Below are 21,818 nucleotides of genomic sequence, written 5' to 3' on the forward strand. Positions count from 1 at the left end.
AATCAAACCTCCGGAGAACCGCAGCCACCTTTCTACAATCACATTCCAACTATGGTGCATGTTTATTTTTTTTCTTCCTAACAACAGTCTAAACCTTCAGATTGTTGTTTCACATCGTTTGCAGCTTCTTCTCTTTTTTTTTGCGATTAATAACAGTGTCAAAGTTTTACATTCTCGATTTCGTGAATGTGCAGTTAATGCTCTGAGTAGGAGCACAAAGGACCGTATTCTCTATATCTCTCTATTTATAGACCCTCTCCCCTCGGTGGAATGTACCACTGGCTCCTCGGATAGGCAAAGGGGGGGGAGGACAGAAAACGCTGGGTTTGAACGTACCGAGTTTAAAGTGGCCCCTCTTATTCAGACCTCCCCACTGTTGTGGCAGAGATTGAGCCGGCCCTGTCCGTTTAAACCGAGAAGACACCCATACCGACTCCTCAATGCAAAAAAAATAAAAGGGTGCCAAGAAGCTGGGACGAAGGAACGTGGGTGTAAATAGACAGTGAACGCTCTTGGTCTCTCTCTCTCTCCCTCTCTCTCTCTCTTTTCTCTCTCTCTCTCCCTCCCCCTTCTCCTTCCTTCTCTCTTTCTCTCTCTCTCTCTCTCTCTCTTTTATGAAATCAATGAACGAGTTATTGGGTAGGACATAAATATAAGGAATCAAAGCCTCCACCGGGACCAACGGCATTGCGCGCTTTTGATATGCGTCTTCGCCAAATGCTACATGTGTTTTCAAATCATTGTAAATACTGGCTTTGATAGGACGAGAGCGGAACCATCTCTGGCACGGCTTGGTCTCGGAACCAAATTTTGACCAAGACTTCCACCAGCTTTTTTTCCACGTAAAAGAAACAAAAAGAAAAAGAAACCGATCCTCCACCATCACCATCCGCTGCTGTTGCACCCATCCCAACTCACTGGCCGGTTCCCGAAGATGGCAACTTTAACCAACGGGCAGGTGGACGGCACGGTGCACGGTGTCGGTGTGGTCTCCGCCAGCACGAACGGGCTCGTGAACGGATTAAACCACAGCCACAGTCCGGCGGGATGCCCGGCCACCATCCCCATGAAGGACCACGATGCCATCAAACTCTTCATCGGTCAGATCCCCCGCAACCTGGACGAGAAGGACCTCCGGCCCCTGTTCGAGGAGTTCGGCAAGATCTACGAGCTCACTGTGCTCAAAGACCGCTTCACGGGCATGCACAAAGGTGGGTTATGCCCAGATTCCCCGAGACACCCATGGCTCGACTTGTTTTTGTCAGAGTGAAATCTGTCACACGTTGGTGTGTGAGCGGGGATCCTAAATCATGCAGGATGTTTTTTGGGGGGCTTGTCGGTTTGTTGTGCAAATTGTGCGATTTTTCTATAGTGCTGAAGCTCCACTGACTTTTTTATTTTTTTATTTTTTGCATTATTGTTTTTCGGGATTTGTGGCACAATTCTTATTTTTATTTTTTATATTTTTGCTTTGTTGTTAGACTGAATCTCAAAAATTCACTGCTTCATTTTCTACCTTATTGAGCAAACAGATCCAAGCGTGAGAGTGTCACGAATCGGGAGTCACGACTGCATGAATTTATGTAGGCTGATATTAGGAGGAGCAGTGTTCCTCCTCTCTGTGCACGGGGAGTATTCACACATCCAGTCCGGCGGTTGTAAACGTGCTTTCATTCACAGCGCTAAATCCAGGCCATTAACCTCACGTTTTCACGTTGCAATAGCAGGGAGCTTGTGTTTGATTGCCCGCAGCACAGTACACTCTGTTGCCTGTAACTCGTTCGGCGTGCGTGAGCGTGCGTGTGTGTGCGCGCGCGTGTGTGTGTGTGTTGGGGTTGGTGAGTGCAAGGGGGGGTGTGATGGGGGGCGGGCCGCCGCGCGTGCACGTGTGAGCGAACGTGTGCAACAGCACTAGAAGAAGAAGTAGGCCTATGAACATATTGTACTTTTGCACAGCCTTCCAGCTTTTCAAAAAAAAATGTAATGAATAGAAAATAAAGCACAAATGCAAATTGCACAGAAATTACAGCAAATGATTTTTAAACTTTTAAACCATCTGCAGCTTCAATATCTATTCCTGTTTTGTTTTTGTTTTTTTCTAAAAATGTAACTTTTCCTCTTCTATCCACATCTCCCACTGAGCACAATCTCTTTGTTACAGTATTGATGACAGTGAATTATCATAAACTTTTTGCTGCGTTTAATGGCCTTTTGGTGTAATATAAAGGAGCGGCCTCGCTACAAAAGGAATAATGGTGCTTTAACCCTGTGTTTTATTTTCTACTCTCAAGGGAAGGGTCATTCTCTGCAAATCACCATCTAATGAGAGGTCACTAATTGATCTCATACACCTGCAGGAAGCCTCCCAGGGGAGCAAAGTACATTAGGAAGGAGCTATGGCTTTTTGGGACCACCCTTATGAGCAACCCCCCCTCTGTCCCATGTAAACAATGTGTGACATCCACCATGTGTCAGGAAATGATTATGATATACAAATAATTCCAGAGGGCGGAGACTGTCTGCAGGCATGGAGGAAACCAAAGAGGCGGGAGAGGGGAGAAGGGGGGTATCTTTTATTAATAGCCCAGCTGTAGTAGCGACTCCCTGTTGGACGGTTAATCACCAGTGGCCCCAGAACTATAGGCACGGCTCGCCAGCTGATTCTAAGAACTGTCTCCTCACTGCAATATACGGCCCTGCTTCCCGGGCTGGGCCCCCGCTTTCATTAGTGAGCCCCCGCTGTGCTCATATTTTAACTAGCTGGAGGCACTAGCTACTCCCTGGCTTACCAGCTCACTGGCTCACTGCAAGCTGTTTGAAGGCCACGTTTCCTCCACAGCTCCCTAACACCTTTCTGAGGTTTCCATACAAGATTCCCCAAATTAGCAGTAAAAGACAGCATGTCCCACAAATAACAGGCAAAGTGACTGACTGTGCACGCTGCCGTCACGCTGGTTTTATTGAAGGCTACACAGCCTAACATGAATCAGGTAGGGCAAGCAATCACAACAAGAGTTTCTGACAACAATAAACACATTTAAAGCAAATTTACAACTATTTTGCACAGAAATCATTAAATCCTCGTCTGTTTTTCAACGACTTTTGTAATGAAAGCAGTTAAATCCATCTTAGCTGTTAATCTAGGTGGTAATTTTACGTTCAAACACATTTATTCTGGTCGTGTTTTTCCGGATTTCAAACTGTTCGACTTTTTCCTCAGTTTTATGTATAAGGTGTGGCTCTCCTCTTTCCCTCTCAGCTCCTCCAGGGCATTTTGCATTTTTCAGAGTCCTGCCATAGAGCAGAGAGAGGGCATGATGACCCTTTAAGGTGTGAAATGCTCCAGTGGAGTGAAGTCTATAGAACTGCCCAGCAGAAAACTCCTCTTCCATTCTTCTCCTCCATCTCTTCTCCTTTCATTAACTCTGCTCGCTCCCCTTCATTCTTTCCTTTCCCTCTTTCCCCTTTTGTCTTCACTTTACACCCTGACATGTTGCCTGTTCAGTGACAGTGCATCATGTTCTGTAATGGCTGTGATAGCACAAAGCCTCAGCTTGAACCGGAGATTGTAGATGATCGACTGCCATTTCCCTTACAGTTTTTTTTCCACCACCTCTGTTTTTTCAAATGGCACACAGTTAGTAACTGTCATCGTTAACGTCGTAATGCCTCATATGGGGATACTGTTGTGTTCATTTAACTTTACCCGAATAGACATGGCACTGTAATAAAGAAATAAGCACGGTTTTCAGCTAGATAATGCAGGGCTTTTTTTCTGCTATGGCAGGTAATAAAAGGCCCTCATCCTGTTCTGCTGTTCATCAACAAGCCTAAAGAACAGCCTTTGCTATGATAATGCTACCTCTGAAGAAAGAGACCCCTATTATAGCCATTGTCAGCTGTGCCTGTGATACTATTGCCATAACCCTCTCCATAATGACTCCATGTATCACTAGTAATCTAGTCTTTAGGATTGTGTCCCCTTGGAATGGAGGGAGCAGGGAGGAGGGAGGCTTGGGACGGGGGTCGGCAGAGCTTGGTAGCGGGCACAGGGACACCAGTGCAGGCCTACATTCTCCCAATGATTTTATTTCTCTCCCCTCTGCGACCGAGCCATGCTAATAGAGGCCATTTATAATGGTCACCGGCTGCTGCTGCTGCTGCTACCAAGCACAACGGGACTGAGAGGCACGGCGAGCACAAAGAGCCAGCCCTTTTCTCTTCTCTCTGGCAATGCAGCATGGGAGGTGGGGATCTATTCAAGAAGAGTAGGTGTAGATATGATTGCTAGCACTATTCATCAGCCTTATTTCATGTAATAATCAGTGGGGCAATTGAGCTGTGATGATATGGGGAAGACATTTAATCACTGAAGGTGTTATCTACTGTTTACTGCTGTCACATCTTTAGGCAGCATTGTGTTCCTTAGCCAAACCGCTGTTGTCTACATCTTTTTTTTTCTAAGTCAATGCAAATATCCTCAAGTTTGTTTTACTGCTGTTTTTTTTTTTTTTTCATTCGAGGGGTAATTTAATGTGAGTAATATATTTGTCCTTGGTCAAACTAAATACATTAGCAACAGCTCTCGCCATGGGCAGACAGGTAAAGTAGTTACAAAGCCGGAGAGTTGCTCAAAGTCGAAGCAAGCGACTCCAAACTTCATTTAAAGTTTGGACAAATTGTCCATTTTGACCTGCCAACTGATGTAAACAAAATGCCACAGGTCTTTAGTTTAGATTGCTCGCTTTTTAAAGGTCATCTTCATGAAGAGAAAACACAACTAACTCAGTGTATGAAAAAAACCTGGATTACCTCCTAAACCTTTTTATAATTTCATATCAATACTTTACAAAATTGTTATATAATCTGTTAAGGTTTAATATGATTGAAATCAAACAAGTGGAGATCCAGTGTAATGACCAGTAGTAATCTTGTTTGAATTTACCCATACTGCAGATGGCTTACGCTACAGATGGGGGCTATAATCTGTGCGGGTCATAAAGGGAGTTATGGTTCTCTCTGAACGCCTCGGTTTTTGATATTCAGCCCTTTTTACCTGAATGTGTGAGGGAGGCAGATTCAGAACAGATCATTGGGCTTATCGTGTTTGGTGAGGCCAGGAAGTCATGATGCCAAAAACATGAAAGACTCATGCTGTGTTTTATTGCAGGCAATTAGATGTTACAGGTTGCCGTCTGCAACAAAAAAAGGAGGGTAAAGCCGAATGTGGCTTTGAACAAAGAAAGAAAGACATACGGGTGTGTTTTTCGTCCTGCAGGTCTGCGTTAATGCAGCATGCGTTCCGGCCGAAAAATTTCACTCCGGTTGCATCATCCTCTCTGTGGGATCCTTCTCTCTCCTCCTCTCGCATTTGGTTTGGGATGACTGTGTGTGTGTGTGTGTGTGTGTGTGTGTGTGTGTGTGTGTGTGTGTGTATATGTGTGTGTGTGTGTGTGTGTGTGTTTATGTGCTCCGTCTCTCTCTCTGGCCCAGAATGCTCAGCTCAGCTCAGCTCAGCTCAGAATGCACGCTCAGGCCCCACATTGTGCCCCGCTTCTATGAAGACGCACCGCAATCGATTTTGAGTGTTTTGTCAGGGAGAAAGGCAACATGTGTCGTACAGGAGGTCGCTTCGTACCAAAGTACACTCGACCACCAACGCCATACCGCACCCACCGCCCCCTGTCCTGTCAGAGCCCAGAACAGCCGAGCAACAAGAGGGAAACAAGAGGTGGAGCCCGAGTGGGGAGTACAGTGAGCCTAATTTGTCAGGAGGACCACTGTCAAGGCAGTGCTGCCTCTGTTGTCCATTATTATTGGAGGGGACTGTCAGATGGGGGCTGGCTGATGGCCGAGCAGGGAGCCAGTTAGTCACAGTGAGAGATGGTCCGACCAAGCCAAAGGAGGGAGTGCTCATGGAGCTCTTGCATGGATTAACATGCTAACAGCGGGTTTGGAGTTATGTGGCCTGTCAGGGAGGTGGAGCCCTCTGGCTCCTCTGACCTCAGCACTCCTCTCATTAAAACCAATGACCTTTACGTACACAGAGACACATAATGTAAAGGGATGGCTCTACCTGCCGCTTCATCTCACTTCACTTCCTCGAGATAGACTGAACCAAACTGACAAACATTCAGCAAGTTCAGTGCACACGTAAGCAACTAAGTGCAAACTTATGTGTGAAGTACATCAACAACATATCTACTACTGAAAAAGAAAAGTTTGTTAAATGTGCCATGTATTATAAAAAGCTAAAAACTATGAATTAAAATACAACAATTAGACTGTTATTTATATGGCACGTGGTATAGCAACACTGATTTGTGTGTAAAATCACTATAGATAGATAGATAGATAGATAGATAGATAGATAGATAGATAGATAGATAGATAGATAAATAGTTAGTGTGTACGGCTGCCTTTTTTAATATAGCTATTTACTTTTTCACATGAATTTTCTGGGAGAATCACTGCAGGTGTGTGTTGTCTTTGTTTTTTGTTTTTGCCAGAACATCACTCACTGTACCAGAATGAACTTAGGTATCAATATTCTGATACAGTAAAGACAAGACTGATCCATGATGTTTTCAACAGTTTCTAAGGCAAAAGACATCTCTGCAGGACTTAAATGTACAATGTAAAAGCTTTCTTGTGTTTTGACACAGTTAAATAGCCCAGAGCTGGGTTAAAATAAATCCTGCCTTAAATGTTTCATCAACATTTGGCCCTTTGTTTTCCATAAAAAGAGGCTAAGATGCTTGTTCTAGAATTCTTTTTTTTTTTCTTTGTTTGTTTCCTAATCTTGCTTTCCTATTGCCATGTTCATTGCCCCGGTGTACCATTCTTTCAGAGGATGAAAAAAAAAATCCTTTTTTGACAAGTGCTCCTTGGAGAGGTAAATATTTTCTGTTTTCAAGGCTCTTGCATCAGCTAAGTATTATTGTGCTTTGTGGTAAATTTTTAAAAAGTTGACGCTTTGGGCCTCTTCAATCTTTTAGCTACCCTTAATACCACTTCCACGCCCCCCTGCTTCAAATACCGGTGGCCGGTTCTGGAGATGGGGAATGCAATATTTTTGAAATGTTGGAAAGTCTTACATGTTGTTTTTGAGATAGTGACTTTTGTTTTGCCGGTGATTGCATTCAATTCGGCAGCGTTAATAATAGAGCTTCCTGTGGGGAAGAGCCTCGTTTTTTCTTTTTTTTTAATTTTTGTTGTTGTTGTTTTTAGCTTGATAAGATTTTGTTCACAGTTTTTAAAAATTGACTGTATTTCCGAAGGTTAGAGAACAATAAATACAATGTGCTAATAAGCATAAATATTTTCTTGTTGTTTACTGCTTCCATAAAACAATCTGTTACAGTCCTTAGAGTGAGCTGCATATAATTTGGGCCTTTTTCTTATTAACTACACATAATTTATAGCTTGCTCCATTTCTGGAACAGTTCTCTGTGTCATGTAAATATCCAGGCATCATGCTCTATATGTAGTTTTTCAATGTAAAAGGTTTAAACGCTCATTTTCTTTCTTCGGCAGTGGGAAGGCTGTGAAACTCTTCTGTGTGTGAACTTGAAAACTGGTGTTTTGCCTTTTGGATTACAGTTGCAGGCTTCTTTTATCAAGGTTTACACAGTGAGGAGGATTTCACATCCATATCTGTGTGGGTACAGTATACTGTATGTGTGCATTTATATTTATTTTCTCTATACATTTGTCATCTGTTCCTCCTTTTACGTGTCTGTGTTTCAGATGTATGTGCTTTGTGTGTGTATAATCTAGCACTGCACAAGCGTTCAACTCTATACCCAGAGTGCTTAATAGTGAATGTTTAATAATAAGATTTATATTTTAGATCTAAACCTGACTCGAACCCTCAGAATGCTCAGGAAAACGAGTCTGGCTGCTGCTCTCTACTGCAGAGTCTTTCCACAAGGAAATAGCAGCATGACACAGCAGCAATATGAAAAATAGAAGCAAAGTTTGTCACAGCTCACTGTGGCAGTGGCCCATTAATGCATGCCCTGCAAGAATTAATTCACGTTACATATCCGGCTCCAAAAGTGTTTTATTCCTTTTCAAACTCGATTACATTTTTTTCTGTTTTGACCCTTTCTGGTATCGTTCTCAAGGTCAAATTCTGTTTTCATATCAGAAGAGCAAATCATTGTTATTACCTTGCAAACAGATACTGTAATAAGCCCTCACTGTCTCTCCAGCCTGTATTGCATGTACTTTCAATTACCTTTTTAGCCCATACAAAATTGTTTCATATACACTAAACAAATCATTCAGCTTTGGAGATTTATGGTTCATAGAAAGTTGAATTGATGTTTATTCTCAACCAAATTGCTAAACATAACTCAAAGTGGCGTATCTAGGTCTGCCTGCTAGGATATTCTAAAGCGGGGATTACATGAGCCATGTACTATTTGTCCCAGACAGAAAGCACGTCAAAGATCATTGAGCATGTATGACTTGTCAGACCAGACACATATTTAGCCTTCTCTGTATGCATGCATACAGCCTCCTATGCCGTCCCGTGACTGCCAGGTTTGAGTGTCCCTGATTCAATTCACTTTCTTCCCATCTCCCTTCATGCCTATTTCATGTCCCCCAATTAAAAATGCACCACGTTGACTTGTAAAAGGAAGGTGGGAATGGAGGTTAGGGCTTTTCAAAGATCCCTCTCAATTATTCAAAGCCAAGTTTGATTCAGAAAATGGAGGAGGATTAATAAGTCATGTGGAAGTTTTCGAAGGTTTGAGTAGCAAATGTAATGCAAGGCGTTCTGACGAAACCAGCCGAAGCGTCGACCAAAAAGAGGTGTTTGTTTTGGATTAGGTTTGACAAGTTTTGACTGTCAGAGTCAGCACGATACATTTAAACTGCTTGTTCTCTTTATCTGACGTAAGAGGAACGCTTTAAGTCATCAGCTTGGTTCACAGAAGGTTTGTAATTGCTCAGCTTTCTATTGAAGAAAATGTGCACATTTTTTGAATGACACAGGGCAACTGATCAGCTCTGAATTTGTATTTCAAATTCTGTATTTGTTTCTGCATCCCCACTGGGTCCGTATTGTTCCATTTTCATTCTGCAAAACTGTGCAGATCAGTGCATTTTTGCCCTCAGATATTACCATTCAAATCATATTGGCATCACATTGAGAGAAAGTACATCAAGGCTTTATCCTGTCCTGCTGGTTGGAGAGCAGATAGACCAAAACATATCGCTGCAGAGGGAGATGGTGCAAGAGTGCGTAAAACGACAAGGAGCTCAAGACAGAGAGAGAGCGGGAGAGAGGGAAGGAGAATTAGAGAGATGTTGAAATAGGGATGATGTAAGAGAATGTGTGAAAAGAGGCGAGGGAGATCCATGGAAGAGAGTTTGGGTGGGGGATGCACACAAAGACAGAAAGAGAATATCAAGAGGCAGAGCGATATAAAAGAAAGAGAGCAGAGATTGTAAAGAGAGGTGCAGACTAAAAATGGAGGCGCGGAGAGATTGTTCAATGACAGGCACAGAGTGAGCAAAAGGAACGAAAGGAAGATGGAAGGGGCTGAAAAGCAAAGACTGGAAAGCTAGAAAGGAAACCGACAGACAGGGATAGAAGTAGAAAGAGTGAGGGAGTCCCAGAGACAGATGTCGCCCTCACTGGCCCCGGCAGATTGATAGCTTCTGGCCCAGTTCCATGCCAGGCTCTGACCCCTCTGTCCTCTGCTGTAATTTATAGGCTGCGTTTTGCCAGATTTAAGCACTACTCTGTGGCCATCATGGCTTGAGAAGGGAGAATGACCTTCCTGGGATGGGAGCAGAATTAGACCCCTGCAGCTCCCAGCTGCCCCGGGTGTAAATAAGCAAGTGCCCTCCATATTAGCATGATCTCTGACAACATGTTAATGGGACAGGTCTGACTTGTCACTGGTGTAGGTGTGTGTCTTTTCATCATTTGTTAGTTTTTGCAGTTTGTTCGTGTACAGTATTGCAACATGTTAATGTGAGCGTGCAGCTGTGTAGTTTGTTAAGTGTGTAAGAATCGTGTGTTTAAATAACTTCTTAATGCATATCAGAACAGAACGAATTAGCAGGCTGCACCTGATACCAATGCCTGATTCCTTTGATAATTTTTGGGTGATGCTGAACTTCTCTGATCTTGTCCTAACCCTCTTTGTAGAGCAGCTTTTGTTTGTTTGTTTGTTTGTTAATCTTACAAGTAAATTGATTAGAAAAACAACAGAAAAGCACAGAAACTTCATTAAGCGTTGAAGATCAAGTACCACAAAATACGTTTTGGTCTCCCTTGTGATAACTTTTATGAAAACCAGTGCTTATTGATACTGTATGCAATCATGAAATATCCTTCTAGGTGTTGCTTCATAGATGTGTGTGTGTGTTTCTCTCAGTGTCACTAAGGTCCAGATTCACTAAGCCTTTCGTTTATAGTTTTAAATACAGATAAATCAGCCTACAAGCCCATTCATGTTAAACCCAATTCACTACAGTCTCTTTTCCTACTTGCAGATTATTTTACTGGCCCTCAAAACTTCATTTCAAATGCTGTGTTTCTATGAAGAAGAAAAAAATCATAATAAATAAGCAGCAAAGTTCAATTTGTTTGCAAAAACTCTCCTCAATTTTTTTTTATTAATATTTTAACGCTCAAAAACTTTTGAGTCAAAGGTTCAATATTTTTTCTGATTCTGATTTCTGAGTCCTGATCTCGATAAATCAGCGAGAGAAGGAAAGATAAAAACGCAAATACAGAAATCTGTCAAGAAAAATAACCCAAACTGTGCTCATTGCTCACAGTAGAAAGTTGATTGAGAAAATATATTTTTATGGTCTTTGAGGGAGTTTCTCACAACTGCTGAAGCAGACATAAGTCTGAATGTTTGACATCCTGCTGGTTTTAGTGCAGCTTGTGCAGACGATGCTACGCCTCGAAGACCACGTTCAAACTTTTAAAGATTTATTAACACATGACGAAGGGGATCAGGAGACATTTTAACCTCTTCTACAGAAAACAGTTACATGTATCTGTTACTAGATTATTCCAGTCTAATTAACCATTTTGAAAATGATCATTGCACTGACGATTTTTATTTTAGGGGGGAAAAAATCTTTGTTTTCTTTTTTCCTTTTAACACAGATACTTCAGCGCACGGAATTGGACCTTTTAAGCTCTTCCTCACTTTAAGGAGTGGCCTTGTTGCTTACTGCACGATTAGCTCCTGCCTTCATAAATCAGGCTCTAATTTTTTGCAGACTGTTGGTGCAAATTAAATGAGAACAGCACAGCAAAACTTTGCACTGTGGTTCTTGCAAAGTAAATATGGCGTGTGTGTATCTGGAGCAGGCTCCCTCGTAGACTAACTTGGCTGGCTAGCTGGTGAGCTCAGCTGGGTTTGTGCTTGGCCATTCAGAACGTTACCTCAATGCACAAATCAGCCCAGGGAATGATCTGGACAGAAAGCCTTCAGCAAATTATTACAGATTTGCAATTTAATGGCTTCGGAGGTCTCTCCCAGCCCTGCACAGGTTCCCAATGAGACAGAGCCTATTAGTTTGGTCCTTTAATCACAGAACAGGAGATGGGAATCCTGGCCAAACCTATACATACCCCGCTTCACTTGGTGTGGAATGATTTCATGGGGTTTATAGATAGAGACAGTGAAGTCTGTGTGCGTGCACAGGCGTGTGTGTGAGTGTGTGAGCATTGGGTAGTTGATAAGCTTTGCTTTCCCTGGAGCAACAGCAGTGTGTGTGTGTGTTTGTGTACGTGTGTTAGTGTATGTGTGTGTAGAAAAGAGAGAGAGGAAAAAAAAAACAACGTGTTCCTTTATGGATCGTTCATCAATACCACTAGGGCGCAGTGGGCAGTAGCAATTAATTTGGCATAGGCTTTACCCAAAGCTAACAAAAGTCCATTTCCCAAACTACATGTTGGAGAAAAATGGAAAACTAGTTTACAGTGTCATGTTCTAAAAATATTTTCATCAGAACTGGTTTTAGTTGTAAGTGAAGTAATTAATTTACTGCCTGTCCAACCAGGAAAGTTGGTATTTAAAAGATCTCAGCTTTGTTTCCAGGTGATGATGTCCTTGTTGCACATCATTGGACTGAACTGTAAAAATCTTTCTCTCTTCAGCCTGCAAAATAAAAACTTTTTTTGTGACTTATTACATATTTTATCAATTAATGAGCAGTGAAGTTCAAGAGCTAAGCTCCCATGTTTTGGAAAGTTACAGATCTACAGCACAAGACATTGGTACAACCAGAAACAAGGCATTTTAGATAAAGGCATAACTTTTGTGATACTATTTGTAGCAGACAAACGGCTGTCTTTTCTCAGAGTGTTTAAGTCTTTCCCATAGCTATAGTTGCCCTGATTAATGTGCCATCGATGCAAAATGTAAAAACTATCATTCCAATCTGCCTTTCAATGTCCCAATTTGTCCAAGAGGAAGCCAAGCTTTCTAAATGAGCTGGATAAAAGTGACTGCCAAAGGGGATGAATATATATAATTATCTGTGGCTGGAGCGCCAACAAAGGGACTTTGAAAATCAACTTTGTGCGCCAAAGGCTTCATTAGTCTGACGACAACAAAATGTCCCCTCAACTTGCAGGTGGAAAGACACAGGTATCTGCAAAGCTATTAAAAGCATGCAGTCACACAGCCTTCTGCAGCCCAGCTACTATCTGTTTGGGATTAGAAGCTATTTAATGTGCTAATGTTAATATGCTAATGTGTTAATGTTATGTTAGTGAATTATTAGGTGTTTAAGAAATGCCTGACTGCTGTTTTGTTGGTCTTACGCATTGACACGTTAGAGAGGATGGATAACTGTGTTTACTTTGCATATGGAAATCCCTGAATGCCTTTCATCTGTCCTTCCTATAGCGACTAGTGGTCCATGTTAGCTTTGCAAACATCTTAATTGTGTTAAATGGAGGAAAAAGAAGGGGGGGGGTAGAGAGAGATTAAAAGCCATTAATGTGTGTTGTGTGAGGGTATGCTATTCCCGGGACAGTGCTTTTGTTCACTTTGGCAAAGCAGAGGAGAGAGTTTCACCTTGAAACTCAATGCACACCAGAATCATTGTCATTGTGTCTACCTAAAACGCCGCTATCGCTCGTTCTCACTGTTTTATACACTGTCAAACTTGCTTTGCTCGTCTTTGCATTTCTTTTTGTGATTGCCTCCCTCCATCCTTCTCGCTCTCTTTGTACGTCTCTCCCATTTTTTCTCTGTCTATCTCTCGTGCTTTTCCCTTTGTAGCCCTGCTTCTCTCCATCACTCTCTCTCTCTCCCTCTGTCTGTCTGTCTAAGCGTCAGATAATCTCACTGGGGGAGACTTTAGAGGACTCTCCATCTGTGTATAAATAGCTCTGGATGAATTATTGAGGGACCTGGGGTTGCTAATAATCCCGCAGGACCCATCTGACAATGACACAGAAGATGGAGGGAAAACAATTACGCAGGCTTTCTCCTTCAGAAGAGTGGGAATGGGGGGTGGGTGGGTGTGGGGGGGGACTCAGCGGCCTCTGGGAGCCTCCTCGCGGGGCCCAACATCTTGGCTAATAAACCCAATTAAGTCTCCGGAATCAATCGGAGCCCCGGGGGCGTCCTCTCTCTTCCTTCCCCGGACGGTGTGCAACAACAGGAAGTGTAATGATTCATGTTCCCCCTTCTGCATTTGGATCGTCCTCTCATCTCCATCTTGCAGGTTGGCAAGGCGGACGGGACAGGACAGGATGTCCGCCGAGGCAGGATAATAGGACAGGGAGAGGAAAGGAGACGAGAGGCAAGTGGAGTGGAGAGGAGCACAGAGGAATATTAATGGGAGTGTTTATTCTGTAAGTGTTTTACCAGGGGGACGAGACATGGGACCACTCCCATGACAGAATTAAAGCACTTTGTCTTCTTAGAGATACATGATTCATCTGTAGATGGATTTTTGATTAATCGGCTTTGCCAGGTTCTCGCCTGACTGCTGACACAATGTGCTCCCAACTATCTATCTATCTATCTATCTATCTATCTATCTATCTATCTATCTATCTATCTATCTATCTATCTATCTATCTATCTATCTATCCATCGTGCTGCAGTAGTTAGAGCCTACATTAACATTTAATTTTAATTCATGTCAGTTCATTAGTTCATTAGGAATCTCCCAGCGCGATATGAAGAGATCTACAATTAAAACACAGTAAAACCTGATTTATATTGTGTCTGTACATTGCACTCATGGATTGCTGTCAGTCCTTTCAACCCTTCAAAAAGTGCAGAGTCAGCAAATCGCAACTCTGGTCTGGTTATAGCAAACAAAACAAGTATCATTATGGCTAGAAGCCAAAATCACTTGTTAAAAGTTAGGGAAAGATTATTAAAAACACAAGCATTAACTGAAGGTCTCCAGGCACCTGCTATTCTACAGACCCAACATCCACACAGAATGCAGAATCATCCGATGTGGACGTAGCAGTATTTCTGCAATACTAGCGCTGGTATATTCTGCCTATTCGAGCCCTGATGTACATGAGAGCAACCCAGATCACTGAAGAGATCCCTCAGTCTTAAAGTGCTGTGTAGTCTGGTTTCTGGAGGAGCGTTTTAGTGTCCCCCGACAGTCCAAACACTGTTTCAGAGGTTTTTCCACTCTGCTAAGTATAAGGTTCCCAAATGAAACATTGAATAGTTGTAATTTGGGCATGAAAATGTCCAACTGTTATCTGTCCTACATTGTTATATTAGTCAGCACCGATAAATTTCCCAGGACGGCCGACCTGGTATGTAAGGGTGCGGACTTTCAGTTCATCTTAGGAGTCATTCTGCGTTTAATAATTCATGTCATGAAAAGCTAAATTTGGGGCGTCCCAAACATTTCCTGACAAAATGGCTGAGGTAGGAGGAAAGCGAGGTGATTTGTCTGCCTGGATATTGGGGACAGCTCGAGACATCTGATGTGTGCCATCAGGGGAGCTTTTAACGAGTGCGTACGAGCGCGTGTCCGAGCATTTATGTTTCATGCGGTGCACTCTGCGGGAGTGTTGTTTAAGGAGGTGTTTTACTTTGTGGCATGTAAGCGCCAGAATCACATGTAAGCCTCTTTTTTCTGTGTGTGTGTGTGTGTGGGGTGTGAGTTTGTATGGATGCCTGTATGTTTTCCGTCATGACCCTCGAGGGACCGGGGGCTGGCTGGCCGGGTGGGTGAGGGGTTGGGAGTGGGAGGACGAGTGGGGGTTGGTGTTGGGGGGGGGGGGGGGGGGGGGGGGGGGCGACACTGTCCTAATGATGCATTTTCTACTCCATTGATTCAGTGGCTGTGCTCTCCAGTAAATCCTTCACATGCAACACATTAAAGCTGGCCCTTTTTCCTCCTTCACCAATCGATTAGCACAGCTTAGAGACGGCCACTCTGGGAAGCAGGGCAGAGATGGGACTTGTTATCTTCAGGAACTCATACACACACACACACACACGCAAACACGCATAAACATACCATTTAAATGCCCCTGTCATTTGTCACTCATCTTTCCGTCATGAAAACACTAGACGTTTGTGTCACCTACTATGGCTGTAACATTAAGCTGCATAAATGTAGTTTGCATGCTATTAGCGCCCCTAACTGTTTTTCCTTTATCGTCTCCTAAAGGTACCACTGCGTGCAGACATGGGAATGCGATGGTAATCATGTAAAGAGCTTTAATTTAATATAAATGGTTTACAAAGTTTTTATTGGGCAACTTAGAAGCAATTTATTCCGGTTAGTTTTCACTGTGTTGCTCCAAAGTAACATTCAAACCATCAGAGCGCTTTTATTTGGCATGATGATGTAACAACTTTGCAGGAAATGCCCAGTTATTAAAATTCATTTTACACCCTCCAGTCAATCAGAACTCAGTATTCACCCAGAATACAGTATAATGACTTTTATTTGACTATCTTCATATCCTCATCTCAGAAAGTAATTTAGTTACAACCGGAGTCACTTTTATTGTTCAAAATGACTATGTCCTGTACTTATGAGAATGGGGGGAAATTTAACAGATGTACAGCAGTACCGTCCCTTTGAGATTCATCCATCACCTGGTGGTTAACATTTGCTGTCTTTTCTTGCTCTCCAGTTCCCTCAGCGGCATGCTCGTTGCGTGTTTCTGTATTAGAGATTCTTCTTGTTCCCCTGAAGAGAGGACTGAAGGATCTGCATATAGTGAGTCGCCTATGGGAAAAGCCGAGGCTGCGATTACACGCCATTACGAATGAATTCACCTTCTCTTTTCTAATGCTGCCCCTCGGTTCTGCCTCACTCTGCTGAAATAATATCATACTCAACACCAGCATTGATTAGTGCCCGAAAGAGCTCCTGAATTTTTAAGGCCTGTTTTACACAATGAAAAAAAAAAAAAAAGCTTGATGTGAGTAATTGAAGTTTCCCCCCCACCCCTTGTTCACATGGAGTACAGTACAGTCCTCTGAGCTCATATTGTGGGCTTCAAAGTGCTTTTTTATTTAATCAGGGTTTACAGCTGCCAATTAAAGATTTTAAGATGATACGGGAGAAAGTTGGAATGTTCCTGGAGACCTTGGCCGTGTCCCCTAAAATAGCCTCTATCCTCTGTCTCTTTTTTCCATGGTGAGTAATGATCTGAAAGGTCAGCAAAGGTGAAGGGGATATGAGCGACTGCTGCTCACTTTATTGAATTACTATTCCTCGCAGAACCAAAAGTGAGGGGGGCTTGTCTGGGCTTTTTTTTCTCCCACTTTGATACCAGATGTAGTTGGAGATATTTAACTAAGAGCAGTCTGCAGTTTTAATTATTCTAAAACTTTTCAATATATCCGACTATTGCAGCAAAAAAAAAAGGACGATTATTCCACAGCCAGGAACGTGAGGGGAAAATCCATAGGGGCCGCACATTTACAGACTCATGGAGTTTTAATAGCTGTGTTTATTTTATTTGCAAAAGCAGAGTTTAAACTTTTCTCTTTTAATTTTATGGTGTCTGAAAACCAGATACAGAACTGAATAGTAATAATCATATAGCCCATACCGAGTGTCCCAGTTACAGCAGCACAAGGGCAACTGTATCATTCTTGAATCAGAAACTCTTTTAATACAGCACTTATTAGTATTCCTCTTTTGCACTCAGTGGTACTCGTTTTCACCATATGACTAAAAGACCAAGGCTTTATACGCTATTTCTCTGAACACAATAAGTCAAGAATTTTCGTCTTTACTCTGACCCATTTCAAGAGTGAATTGAAGAGTGTTATCTAAGCCTTAGCACTCACAAAAATCCAGTCAGAACGTTCTTGTCTTAAGGTCAATCTTTTAAAAAGGAGAAGAAAAAAAAACATTCTTCTGTTTATTGAGCAAAGGCTGTCCTTGGTCAACCCTTTCAGGCGGAGATAAGTGCTAACAGAACTGAGGTGGGGGGGAGACGTGGAGATTTCTATTGACTGACTGAAATTGGACAGCCTCAAACAAAGTTTCATGCCAAAGTTTTTCGAGGCAGAGTTCCAGGCCTATGCAGCGCCGAATTTCAGCTGTGCCGTGGATAAAGCTTTTTAATGCTATTGACTCTTTTTAGGCTCTAACCAAGATGTTCTGAAATATTTAAATGATCACTGGGAGTTTCTCCCTCGTCTGTGGCTGGGAATAAAAGGAGAGAGAGAGGAGGGAACTTTTTATGTCAGCCTTTTACAATCCCTGAATTAATAGGCGCAAGATAATTAGAGAATTCTGTGCAATAACATTGTCCCTCAAGTTTTCTGGTCTTGGGTGGCATCGGGCAATGCATGCTGGTTTAAAAAAAATAATTCATGTGTCCAGTAGAGTACAAAGCGCTAATTCTGGAGTACTTTTAATTTTAGAGGGATTATAATTAGTTTCAGAGGAGAATTTGAAGAGTGGAGTGTCCCTGTCCAGGGTTGTGGCGATGTCACAGAGGTGTATGTATTTTTAATGGGAATTTTAATTCCATGAGAGGGAGTTTACATTTTGTGACTGCAAACAAACTACACGTGCTGGCACTGAATATCTCTTGAGTGTCTTCAAAATAATAATAATTAAATGCAATGTTCTAACATTTCTTAGTGCTTGATTGAACACTGAGATAAGTCACCAACAGTTAAACCGTCTATAAAAAGGTATATTTCTGTTACAAATGCATGGCATGACTGTATTTATGTGAAAGCGGATGCTCATAGTGACAGGCGTCTTTCTGCTTATTAATGTGGTGTTTGAGTAAATTTGTACTTTGGATTCATGTTCACTGCTCTTATTAGTGTTGTTTACAGCAGCTGCAGGAAATTGCGTACTACCTGCGAAACACCAAATGGAAAACAATCAAAATTACCAGCTAACCGCTGCATTTAGCTGCTCGAAGGGCAGAAAATGCAATCACTTGACTTGTATTCATCGGCTGGACTCTGCATCTGCCTGAAGCGTCATAGCAAGTCAAACAAGGCTACAGCCCTGTCCTCATGATCTTCATGATGCTCCACAAAACCAATGCTAAAATCTCTAAAATACTAAATATACTACTATACATATACTAAAATATGGTAAAATGTAAAACACTCCCAACAGAAAACTTTCTGTTAGTCATGTATTACATCTGTTTTTCAATGACTTTGCTTCATAATTCATGGAGCTATCTTTAGTGACAACAGAATATATAAATAAACAATGGTCGAGTTGGGTTTTCAAGTGAAATGACTCGAAATACAAATTCGTATCTAAAAATACAAAAGTTTCCTCATAGTCAGCTCGTTGGGAAGCTCATCGGTGCAAAGACGGCTCACCAAGTCAAGGTTTTCCATAGTTAACAAGGTCAAAGCTCTATGTGGTCCAACACAGCTGTCGTTTAAATAAGGCCTGGTGACAGTTGGTGGATTTCTTTCTTCTTCCCCCACCAGAAAGTTATTCAGTCTCCACCATTCCCTCGCTGCTTTCTTTCATCTTCTCTCGTTTCCTTCCCCATATTTTTTTTTTTCTCTCCCTCTCGTTCTCTGTCTCTCACTCCTTTCCTGTTTCTCTCTCTCTGTGGGTGTGTGTCCCTTTAGGGTGTCTGCAGCAGTTGAGATAAGAAGCGAGTGTAGGACACAGGGGGATGGTGTTCACAGAAGCTAGGTGATCTTATCTCCTCTCTCTCCCTCTCCCTCTCTTACCGAGCATCCCTCGCTGCTCTGCTTTTCCTCTCCGCTCTTCTCCTCCCCCTCTTTCTTTTTGCTCCCTTGCCCTTTTTTTTTTCCTCTTCCCTCGTCTCTCTCTCTCTCTCCTCTCCTCTCACACACACATTCTCTCAGATCCCCTCTGTGCTGCTGTTGATTTGAATTTGAAGTGATGGGAAACCAAATTGGCAGCATTGACAGCAGAAACAAACAGCTTATCTCTCTCTCCTGGGCCAATATGGGTCTTAGTCAGATACTAGAGCCGCTGCCAGCATCTGACTTGTGACAATGATGATAAATTGAACGTTTGTTGACTGTCACTTTTCATGTGTGTGTATGTGAGCGTGTGAATGTCAATGTGTGTGTGTTTCTCCATGTTAGCGTCTACGCCTCATCCATACGTTTGTGAATATACAGACAGGTAACCAATTACAAACCATATACTTAGCAGAATTTTTAAGTACTGTCCTTCACCGTCACACTGATGTTTTCTTTTATTACATGTATTTCATAGCTATAGTTACCAATAAATTTGCAAGTGAAGTTTTAATGTACAAAACATGTGATGATCTTATTGTATATTATGCATCAATCCCTGGTATTCCTCAACCAGACGTACATGATAAGACATGAACAGACATTACAGCGTGAATATTTATTGTCACAATAACAATAAACTACCAACTATGATAGGTTGATTACATAACTGACTGCAAACATATTAGAAAACAGAGAGCTAGCCTGAACCTCAAATATTCCATCTTTCGCCACGTTTATGTGAATGATGCATATAAACACTCACAACATAAGGCTTCAATTGCAATTAAATATAAATGCCTGGATTATGCTCCCAAACAATGTTCGTCAACTGCAGGAGTCGCCAAATTTTTTTATTGTACGCAAGTCATAGTGAGGTGGTCGGGGTGGATGGTGGCCACACAAAGCTTGTATTAAAACCACAACCATCTTCTTCCTAACCCTAACCAAGACTGTCTAAACCGAACCAATATGTTTTTAATTATAGTTAGTTGCTTATTATATTGTAAGGCAGGAGTGGATATTGTAAGAGAACAAACGAAAGACATTGTCGGTGAACATTCTGCTGATATGTCGAACATTCCGCAACCATCTCTTGCAAATTTTGTAGTATATAAATGCAATTTATACAGCTGTGGATGAATAGTTAAAAAAAAAAAAATAGTGAACTCACACAACAGTAAATTAGCCAAAATGATCTCTGTACCAACTACACTCTCCATCACAACGGTGCTAACACACACACATTTTACTAGGAATTTAAAAATGCGAAACTCTGAGGGGTAGCCATTCTTGTTCACGACAATTGCTAAAACTTTTGATATTTACCGCATTTTGCAAAAAAAAATAAAAAATCTCTTTCAGTTTATGCGACTTTGGATTTTGTAAAGGAGCATTTTTACGTTGTGGTATTGCTTTCGTGATAAGCGGGAGAAGATGGATGGATGGATGGATGGATGGTATTGCTTTCGTGTGAAACATCTAAACACTTCCATTTTAGCTGCAATTGGTGCCCGTGCTACAAACAATGCAAGCGAGCGTCAGGCGTGTGAAACGGAGGCTTGCGTGTCGTTCCTATGGGACGGTGCCGGCATGTAGTGTTAACACGACAGGCCCGGAGAGGACGAGGAGGTAGCCAAGCTGTCAGCGGCCAGCTCCCACTTCGCCTAATGAGAGAGAGGCCCGTTAATTAAAAACACCAACAGGCGGAGCTCCCCAGTGTCCCACCATCAGGACGACCTGGGGTTAAAGACACGGAGCAGAGATGATGGGAGGCATGCTGCTTCTACATGGTGTTGCCCTCAACAATAAATAGCCCCCAGAATTAAAAACAAGAACAAAGTGAACTACAAATGGGTAGCACTATAAGTAGGGGGGGGGCTTTCTTTAAACTGCACTGTGTCTATTGGGGGGAGGGGTCTATGATAATCGTCTACTGCTTAGGCCTTGATGTTCCCAGAACAAACTGCGGTTCTTTTGTCTCTTTGTGCTTGTGTTTGCTGCGTGGAAGCAAGAAACAGTTTGCCAAAGTCGGCATGTAGATGTCTGTAGTTCAAGAAATAGAAAAAAACAAAAAAAATTAGTCAAAGCCAGTGCGTTTAGTTTTATTTTTTTTCTTGATGTTGTAATATTTATGTCTATCTCTTTGTTCAGTCAAAGAACATTTATTCAAGGACTGTTTAAATGAAATGAGTTTAAATTAATGACGGTAGGTTCTGTTTTATTTTTCTGTTAAAATCTTCTGCACCTGCATTTACAGTATGAGCTCAGATTGTGTTGTGTCACGGCAGTCTTTTGTGCGATTGTCTTTGTAAGTGTTTTATTAAACTGTCAAACACATGAATCATTAGCCTTGATCTGCAGATTGACAGTTTGTCAGCTCTCTGACAGTGCTGTGTGCCTTGCTGTCAACAGGGGGTGGCGAGGGAACGGCTTACACGTTCCCCACGGCTTCTTCTTCTTCTTCTTCCTCCTTGCCTCCTGCGTCTCCATCTTCCTTCCACCCCCACATGTCAGCCCAGGTGCTAACAAAACCGAGGATTGTGGGTAGTCTTGGAACATATGGAGCAGAGAGATGGAGAAATGAGGGGTGGGTGGTGA

General features: G+C 42.2%; 1 protein-coding gene across 8 annotated transcripts in view; it reads left to right on the forward strand.

The window, feature by feature from the left end:
• The first annotated feature begins 934 nt into the window (after positions 1-934).
• The window catches only part of celf4 (CUGBP, Elav-like family member 4), an 82,261-nt gene continuing 61,377 nt past the window's right edge, over positions 935-21,818 (forward strand). For 4 of the 8 annotated variants that reach the window (XM_008280493.1, XM_008280494.1, XM_008280496.1 and 1 more), the window contains exon 1: positions 935-1,211. In XM_008280493.1, the coding sequence (XP_008278715.1) occupies positions 935-1,211 (277 nt within the window). The remainder of the gene's footprint in view (positions 1,212-21,818) is intronic. The other 4 variants (XM_008280499.1, XM_008280502.1, XM_008280500.1 and 1 more) reach the window with 3 other exon arrangements.

Source organism: Stegastes partitus, unplaced genomic scaffold, assembly GCF_000690725.1.
Source record: "Stegastes partitus isolate 25-593 unplaced genomic scaffold, Stegastes_partitus-1.0.2 Scaffold197, whole genome shotgun sequence".
NCBI classification, from domain to species: Eukaryota; Metazoa; Chordata; class Actinopteri; family Pomacentridae; genus Stegastes; species Stegastes partitus.